The sequence below is a fragment of the Pteronotus mesoamericanus genome, unplaced genomic scaffold, assembly GCF_021234165.1.
Source record: "Pteronotus mesoamericanus isolate MK-2021 breed Mesoamerican mustached bat unplaced genomic scaffold, CSHL_Meso_final scaffold_651, whole genome shotgun sequence".
NCBI classification, from domain to species: domain Eukaryota; kingdom Metazoa; phylum Chordata; class Mammalia; order Chiroptera; family Mormoopidae; genus Pteronotus; species Pteronotus mesoamericanus.
The window spans coordinates 32847004-32856125 of NW_026555325.1; the positions used below are offsets into that span (position 1 = coordinate 32847004).

Genomic DNA, 9122 nt, shown 5'->3' on the forward strand with positions numbered 1-9122 from the left:
ACCCAGGAGTGCAAAAGGACACAGAGTTGTGTAACATCCCTTTCTTCTGCAGAGCTCCAACTCTGCGTCCCGTACTCTGTGGTAAAACACACGTGGTGCAGGCCCCAAAACAATCTGGCCAGAAAAGTTGGGATTACTCCCAGGATGATACCACTGAGCCTAGAAAGTCGCTCCCGTCTTGTCTGTTTTCTTGGCAGAGGTGAGTTGAAGACACACAAGTATGGCCTGAATAACCATCCTAGAGGAGGGAAGGCCTGGGTCTGGCAAGTAGGGTTCTCTGGCTTGCCCCCAACCTCCTCTCCAGTACAGCCCTCCGTTCAGGGGGGTTGACCAAGGTTCAAGCTTCAATGTTGGAAAGCACCAGAGTCTCCCAGTCCTAGAGTGCTGCTCTTCCACACAAGATGAGGTTGGAAAGGCCTCTGGCTAACTCTGAGCCTCATGATTATGAGCAAAGTAAAGCTTCCTTGTTTGGGGGCACTGGGCTCCAACAATATACTACTAATAGCAAAACTGTATTGAGTGCTTACTCTGTACCAGGCACTGCATTTCCTCATTACATGCTCACAGCTCTGAGATAGCTCTTTTTATGTTTCCTCTCTTACAGATCTTCACACTGCAACACAGAGAGACGAAGTGGGCAGCCCAAAGCCACAGAGTTAGTGATTGAAGCTTGAAAGCTGTTACCAACTGTAGGCCCCAGTGCTTTCCCAGAAAAGGAACTTCCAATTCAGGCCTGCATTACTCGCTTCATCCTGGCGAGTCTGCGGGGAATGCAATAAAGTAGGGTCACTTCCAAAAGTTGGAAGCTAGTTGGGTGGGACCCAAGGTCGTAAATCGAGCTGAATGATGTGTGGATCTTTTCACCTGGGAATGTGAGATGGAAAGATGCCACTCCCACAGCAATGAGCATCAGTCTCCATGTGAGTGTGCATGTGTGCATGAGTGGGCATATGTGGGTTTGTATATCAGTGTGTGTGAATTTGTGTAATGTATGTGAGTGTGTCATTCAGTGTGAGTGAGTGACTTCTGAGTATGTGATAGTATAAAGGTGTCCGCAAGAGTCACAGTGTGTGCTTGTTTGTGTACTAGAGAAGCCCTGTGCGCCGAGGTCGGTCGCCCTGCATTCCTGAGCAGAAATCGAGTCTCCTGAGGGCCTGGATGACTCAGTGAGTTCTCAGCTCAGCCATCCCCAGAAGGGCCGCGGGGCAAACGGAGGGGAGAGTCCACTGCAGGAGTCTGACCCGGGCTTCGGCGGTGTTTAGGCTCTGGCTGCAGTTACCCCGCCGCGCCTGGGAAGCACTGCCCCGCCAGCACTGCGGGCGCCCAGGCGGCAGAGACCGCCCAGGCGCCGGAGGGGCAGGGCGGGCGCAGGCTGGAGCCGACAGGCACTGAGTGACTCACCGCACCGCGAGCTGAGGAACCCCGCGTCCGGACGCGCGTGGGGGTAGAGCGCGAATATTCTGCGGGCCCCTGAGCGGAGGGAGCCTGTCTCTTCACCTCGCCGCGCTTCGCTGAGCTCACAGCCTTCCAAAGATGGACATTTCACTCTTGGTAGACCAGGTTCCCAGCCTGGACGGCGGCTCAAGCGTCCAGGTTGCGGTATCAAGGTGAAAACGCACACATCCAATGAAAACAATAATTTATTTAAATAATCTCTTCATATTGTAAAATCAACATTAAGAGCATGTTGTTTTCATAATAAATAACCCCAAAATACCTTTCATTTCAAGAACAAAAACTTTAGGATAAGATATAACAAACCCAAATCAGTAGCTTAGTTCAACAGAAAATTTTCGGAACCGTAGGGACTGCTGAGGTCACTGCTAATCTGCAGTTTTCACAAGTGGGGGTTTACAAAAAGAGTCTGAAAAGATGAGCATTTTTATACAAATAAATCAGTGGGAAAATCTGCACAGACACCTTTATTTACAAACTCCATGTCGAAGTCCATGATCCTGATAATCCTGAATAGGTTTTTTAAAAAAGATAATTTAAACACATTTTTTGCAGTGTCCACATATTAAAAAACCATTTTTCCCCAACATCAAAATGAGGTCATCCGCAAAGGCACCTAAACTTTTAAAAAAATAAAAAATAAAAAAAAAAACTCCACTGGTCATGAATGAGGAGATAGCTAAGGGGGAGAGTTTCTGGCTGGGAGGGCTAAGGAGGGAGAAGGATGGGCTCCCAGGGCTGGAAACGGCAGAGCGGAAAAAAGCTGCGGGCCGCCGGGGTCAGGGGGGCGCGTGGGGGCGGGCGGGCCGACAGGCAGGACCCAGGAGGTCAACAACCCGGCGGACTGCGCCGAGCCTGGGGGCGGGCGAGGAGAAAGGAGCTTCTGAGAGCCTGGGAAGCCTCGCGGGCGGGGGAGGAGTCCTTTTCCCGAACTCAGCTCACGGCCCGCGGCGAGAGAGGCGCCGGACAGCCTCGCCGGGAGGGGAGGCGAGGGGAGGCAAGTCTGAGGCGGGGCTCAGGTCGGGAGGGCGGCCGTGGCCCGCGGCCTTCACCGTGCAGCGGCGGGGGATCTCCGAGAGGAGCCTTCCAGTTCCCGGCCGCTTGGTGGCCGCGGGAGGGAGTAGAGCCTGGGGCAGGCCATCCCGGGCCACAACCTCCGGTAGGGGTGGCAACAAGCGGGCCAGCTGAACAGAACCCCCTGGCTTGTGTGCGAGCACTAAAGGGTCTCTGCTCTCAGTCTTTGGCGCAGTCTCCCTGGGGTTAGAAAATCGTACCGGCGCTCACCGGGGCGCCCCCGCCGCCGTGGTGGTGATGGTGGTGGTGGTGTGGCTGCGGGGTCTGCGTCGGGTGCAGCAACGGAGCTGCGGCCTGTAGATGTGAGGCGGAGCCCGAGGCCTGGTGGTACCACGGATAGTTGCCCAGGAAAGCCGAGGCCGCACTGCTCGGGCTGGAGCCCGAGCTGCCCGCGCCGCTGCCTCCGCTGCCCGGGCCGCCGCCGCCGCCCCCCATCCGCGGAGGCGCGCCGAAGTCCCAGGAGGCCGGCGCCGAGACGGGCGGCGAAGCACAAGGTGGCGAGGCGCTGGCCCCAGGGTGCTGCTCCGAGGGGATCTCCCCGCTCTTCCACATCTTCTTGAACTTGGATCGGCGGTTCTGGAACCAGATTTTGACCTTTGTGGAAAAGGGACCCGAGCATTAGTGGAGGAAACAGCACTGAGCAGGGGAGGAAGCCTAGAAAGACCGACAGGAAGAGGTGGGCACCGAGCGCTCTGGGCGCACAGGCGGATGGCGTGCCGCGGCTCGGGAGGCTGCGATGATTTCTGCTCTATTGGGTAGTCATCTCAAAAAGCCTAAGGCAGCTGGTGTGTGTGCCCGGTGGCGATGTTGACGGAGGGAGGGGGTCTGGAGGGCCAATTATTTTACCCGCTTAATCAGTAGTGTCGAGAAAAGACAACATGGTACCGGATTCTACCCACCCCGTCCTTACCCTGGGGGATTTCAGTTTCGAATGTAGACGTTTACACCGCCCAAGGCGCAGGCCTCGAAATCCTTAAGATTATTTTAAATATATATATATTTAAAACATTGTCCTGACCCGCCTGCTTCCCAGCCCTCCCAGGCCAGCGCCCTCCTCATCCTTCCTCCCCCACCCCCGACCCGCTCCCAGCCGCGAGCCCTTACCTGAGTCTGGGTGAGGCCCAGAGACGCGGCCAGCTCTGCTCGCTCGGGCAGTGCCAGGTATTGAGTCTTTTGGAAACGCCGCTGAAGAGCCGCCAGCTGGAAACTGGAGTAGATGGTGCGGGGTTTCCGGACTTTCTTTGGCTTGCCGTTCACTATCCGAATTTCAGGCTCGAGGTCCTCTTTCTCTGCAACGAATCCCAACGGTAAGAACTGCGTTAATCAGGGAGCTCAAGAGTTCCCGCCCGTGGAGAGGCCCGGCGTGTGAATTGGCCGGAGCCGGGAGACGGATTCTCAGGCGCAACTTCGCAATGGGCGGAATGGTGCCGGCACCGACCCCGGAAGCTGGGCCCTCCAGCCAAGGGGAAGACAGGCGCGTGCTGGGGAGAAAGGAGGAGCAGGTGGCACAGAAATGAGGCTACCATGAAGCGTGCCTCGCGCGGCCCCCAGGGCCACCCAGTCCGACAAGCTGAGCACGGAGGGACATACCCAGTGACCCTCGGCAGATTGGAGGTTAAGAATGGTGAGGGCGCGGACCGGGCCGGGAGCAGGTAGTGGGAAAGGCCAGGGCTCCGGAGGGATTCCCCGCCCCAAACATTTTTATCCCACCCATCTAGTAGCGAGACCGACGTGGCGCCCTTGACGCCAGCGTGTTGCTTACCAGGTTCGTTGTTGGCCGGAGACGAACTGGTCCCATAGGGCGCGTAGGAGGTGTAGGCGGCGGTGTACCCCAGGTCGTAGCCACTCTTGGCGGAATAAGGGACGTTGTTGAGGCCGCTGGCGTGGTACTGGTAGGAACCCATGTGCGCGTAGGGCGACCCCCCACCGCCGCCTCCGCCCGCCGGGTGCTGCTGGTTGGTGTAGTAGCTGCTGTCGGTGGCTGTGGACACCGGCAGGGTCGGCGACTCCTGAGGCTTGTGGAGGCTGCTGACGTTGCTGCTGCCCGGGCCAGCGCCACCACTGCTTGGGGGCTGCTGGTGCTGGTGGTACGTGCTGGAGGCCGTAATCTGGGTCGAGTGCATATCAGCCACCAGACTGTCAAAGACTCCAGTCATCCTGGCCCGGGACGGGAAAGAGCAGGGGTGGCGGGCGCGAGGGGGGAAGCAAGGCGCCTCCTCTGTCTCTCCTGTCCCCTCCAGCAGCCAATGTAATTGCGGGGGGAGGGGGGCCTGGAGTGGGGAGGAAAACAAAAAATGTGGCAATGGTATAGGCAACTCCTCCTCCGGGGGAGGCGATCACCGTGCACAGCTCCGGACAGTTGCCGCTGGCCGCATCCTCTCTCCGCCTCTTGTCCCGCTCGGCTTCTGGCCCAACGCCGGCTCGGACGGGGGTCGGCAGTGGAGGGGGGGCCGGGGTGACGGGGCTGGGCCGGGGATCCGGGAGGCGGGAGGAGCTGAGCAGCCCGCAGCGGCTATACGATTGTCTGCGGGGCGGGCTCCTGCAGGGTGGGCATTTAACACTCATCACGTGAGCGCAGGCAACGTCACCTAGCAACAGCCAATCAGAAGCGCGGGGCCGCGGGGTTACAGACACCCAGGAACGCTGGGCGGGCAGGCGGGTGTCACAGGGCGGGCGCTGCGGCTGCTGTGGTCGCGGGTGCAGACGGGCGGCTGCCGACTGTGAGCAGCGAGGCGAGAGACTTGGGGGTGGGGTGGGGAATTAGGGTGGCCGATGGCAGGAGGACAGAAGGCATGAAGACGGAGACTGGCATTTCCTATTCTGTGTACAAGTGCCAACCAATTCCAGTGGTTCTTACCTTCAAGTCTGGGGTCAGCTTTCAAACATTAATCAAAACAAAGCAGTGCCGAGAGCCGGGCCAATTCTAGCGACGCTTTTCCTCAGTGTCTGGTACTTAAACGTCTTCTTGCCAGCCACTCGGCACCTGACATAGTCAATTGATTTAAATTATTCTTAAACGACGTACTTTTTATTAATACCTGCTTCCTAACTAACCCGCAGGGATATCAGGACAATTAATTAGGTAATATTTAAACGATTTTTTTCCTTGTTGCTTTAGAGGAAAACTATATAAAAATCAAAGGTATTGTTGCTGATGATATACTATTTGACATCATTTTTCCTTGTGTTTTCCTGACACGTGGGGATTGTGTGTTAGACAGCTAACTGACACCCGAATAACTATCCCGGGGATTCCCTCTCTAGGTTGGAAAGCTACCAGACGGACCAGATGGTTTTCAAAGTTCATTTTAACTCTAAATTCTGTGTTTTTATGAAAGAAGAAATGGAATACTACTTAGGTGAGAGAGTCGTCTCCATACCACAACTTTTGGAGACTTACAGCAACAGATAGAAAAGTTTTATCTCATGCATTTAACCCTATTTTACAGCTTTTCCCTTTAGGACCCTGTTCCTCCCTAATATCGCAATTTATTCGTTTAAATCGGAAGTGGAGGCTTCCTCTATGTCTCTATTTTCTGGTGGTTGGGAGCTGTTGTCTGGAGTTGGGGGACACTTGCCCTGGCTGGACTCCCAAGTCCGCAGTTCCTGCGGCAGTACCTACCTTGTAGCGACACCTGCTGGAGGTGTGCATGGTTGCGGCGGGTCCAGGAGACAGCCTAATCACGCTGCGGCGCCAGCCTCTGAAACCCCCCAAAAGAACAAAATAGTAATTAAAAGCCACAAAATTGTGGTAGTGCGCGCCATCTGAAGCACCCCCTTCCTAAAGACATAACGTGTAGCTGAAAGAACTTGTTACAACAACTGCCTAATGGAAAACAAGTTGATACTTTGAAAAATATGATCTTTGGTTTTCTTCCCCAGAAAAAGCAAGTGTGTAATTAAAGCTACAGCATCCACACAGCTCAGCCTCGGTGGAATAATGAGGAAGGTAATCCGCCTTCAAATCTGCCTGGATTTAGTTCCCAGCCTTCCTTCTGGTTAATGGAGAAGAGTGAGATGCTTAGAAATGCTTTGGGAGGTGGGGCTCACCGCGACGGGACCACACGGCGGCCTCTCTGCACTCCGCCTGCTGCCTTTGTGGGCCCCAGTCACAAAATTAAGCTCTAGATAATTTAATCAAGATTGCCTTTTGGTGCCTTGACTCCAAATTCCAAGTCGTTCTGTCACCACAACGGTAGCTGTTTTGACCTAATATAGAAACCTTTTTCCCCTGCAAATGAAATAGAAAAGATTCAGTTGCAGTCCTCTTGCCTTCTCTGTTCCTTTGTTCCCACCACAAGCATGTCCTCCAGGCTTTTTCATAGTGGTGAACTTTTTGTATTTTCTTATCTACGAGAACTTCCATTAATAGCCTTAGATCCTCCTCACCTGAGATCTAGAAAATGGCATCTTCCTGCAACGAAATATGACTCCAGTTCTCTTTTAACTGGAAAACAAGGGACTGTGTGTGTGCGTAGGAGAAAAGGAGAGACAGAGGAAGAGGCAGAAGTTGCAACTACATTTGCAGAATCAAGACTCGAAATGGTAATTACGATGATCCAGATACAAATCTGGGTTTGCCCAAATTATCTGATCACTGCGTCACAATATCCAAATGACTTCCTCAGTTTGGTCTAAAGTCAGGGAAACAGTCCCATGTAAAACTGATACTCTGGCCCGCAGCTCCGAGCAGACTGATGGCCCTCTCTAAAGTGCTGTGAGAAGAGTTGAGAGGGAACTCTGAGTTTGGGCGAGCAGAGGTGCCCCCTTTCCTCCTCTGCCTCAGGGCAACATCCTTCCTCTTTTTTGCTTTAGCTTCTCTCTCTCAGCCCAGGCATTCTTTCACTCCGCAGGGATCTAGAGAAGGATGGGGGAAGGAGGGGAACTCAGTGTCTCTGCTCTGGCCTTGTTATGTTTCAGTCCCATCGCAGAGACACTCTTGCTTTGGATCCTGTGCCCACCAGTTTGTCGCCACAGCACTTTATCTGGTCACGGAGTCTCACTGTCTCTGAACCTCATGGCAACCCTTGCAGGTAAAGACAGAACACGGGCGAAATCATCGTTCCCATTATACGGATGAACGCTGAGGCTGGAGGGCAGGCACAACTTCCTTTGAGCTAGGTAACCCTTCTTTCTCTGTTACCATGGTTCAAGCCACAGGTTATTCACTGTGAGCCGCAGTTGAAGAAGTCTGGGTCTCCAGTAGACCATGAGCAGTCCTGGAGAACAGGTCACTGCTTTCAGCGAGCTCCCTGCCCCATCATGGGCCTGCGTCAGGGTTTTAGGACTTAGGCAGTACAGTGCCTCTGCACAATCTTGGGGCGTCCTCCATTACCCAGACCCTGAAGGCTGTGGCAGGGGAGAGGTTGCCTCCTGCCCACAGAGGGCCGGCAGGGAGCTCAGACGGCTCTGGGGTGCCCTTTGTGTGCAGAGGGACAGGCTCATTCTCACTGGCCTTCCTCACTCTGGGGTCACCCACTCTTTGGCTGGACTCCCCTGTGGCCCCACTCTGCACTCTCTTATCGAGGGTTCCAGAACACTGAATTGCTGGGCTATTGGTTTGCAAGGCAGTCTTTGAGTAGTTCTAGGAACCTGCGGGCTCCTAGAATGGTGAGAATCTCTTTGGGGTTCATTCTAGAACTCAAAGACGTTGGGAGAGGGTAGGGGTTTGGTGTGTGGGCACTTCCCATCTCCGCCTTTCCAGGACTAGACCTATTGTGCTTCCATCCCTTCTTCATTGGTCTTTGCATCTTCTCCAGGTCAGCTGAAGCCCAGTTCTTTCTCATTGCTTGCATCCTCAATCTGGTTTCTTCTGCTTGCCCCTAGAGTGGCCTCCAGGGACTCAGGATGCAGTCAGCTCCTTCCCTTTGGTCCTTAGGCAAATGAGATTAGATCCCTGACTTCGTGGTCTGCAACCTTGGGTTCCACTTTTTTTTTTCCTTGCACAGATTCGATGAGAGGACAAAAAGGAAACATACCCATGGGGGAGGGGTGTTGCGAAAACTCTGCAGGGACGGTCAGTTGGACCCACAGTTTTGTGACAGCAGGAATTGGCTGTGCAGAATGGATGGCCCCCAAGTCCTCTGCCTTCTGCTGCACTTTCGCGTCCCCCAGCCGCATCCTCAGGACTCCTTTGCCTTCAGCTCAGAGGTTATCTTGGATTTCCCTGTTTGCAGCGGTCCCTAGCTTTGCCTCTCTCTCCATCATCTCCCCCATGAACTTGTAGGTCTCAGTCAGACACTTTCTTCCCACCTACCAAGCCAGGCGCTGTGCCAGGTGCTGGGGAATCCTGTCCTCCAGTAGCTTACAGGAAAGTGGAAAAAGCAGATATATTGCCATAACTAATAGTAATGACTAGCATCTATTTCTTGAGAGTTTGCTGAGCGCCAGGAGTTCTGTCAAGCCCTATGCTTTTGTTATCTTACTGACCCCTGGGAACGGTCTTATGTGGTGGGTACAGAACTATTCACATTGAGGAAACCAAGGCTTAGAGAGACTGAATCATTTGCAAGAACTCTGAGCTGAGTCGGCTAGAACTTGGCCGCTGCGGATCGGGGCTGGGTTTCTGGCCTGGGGATCGCCCAAGAGGGCCG

The 9122-nt window shown here is 54.3% G+C and overlaps 1 protein-coding gene across 1 annotated transcript; it reads right to left on the reverse strand.

The window, feature by feature from the left end:
- Positions 1–2715: 2715 nt before the first annotated feature.
- DLX2 (distal-less homeobox 2) lies at positions 2716–4685 on the reverse strand. The gene is made up of 3 exons (XM_054562413.1): positions 4292–4685; positions 3634–3818; positions 2716–3123 (listed from the first exon to the last, which is right to left on the reverse strand). Exons 1-3 carry the CDS (start codon positions 4683–4685, stop codon positions 2716–2718), a joined length of 987 nt encoding a protein of 328 aa, XP_054418388.1.
- Positions 4686–9122: the final 4437 nt, after the last annotated feature.

Bases quoted from the DNA above. Each gene is read 5' to 3' on its own strand.
- DLX2 (XM_054562413.1), bottom strand. From the start codon at position 4,685: ATGACTGGAGTCTTTGACAGTCTGGTGGCTGATATGCACTCGACCCAG. The intron at 3,819-4,291 runs GTAAGCAACACG...GATTCGTTGCAG, and splicing joins TCCGGCCAACAACGAACCTG to AGAAAGAGGACCTCGAGCCT. The intron at 3,124-3,633 runs GTAAGGGCTCGC...TTTTCCACAAAG, and splicing joins TGGGCCTCACCCAGACTCAG to GTCAAAATCTGGTTCCAGAA.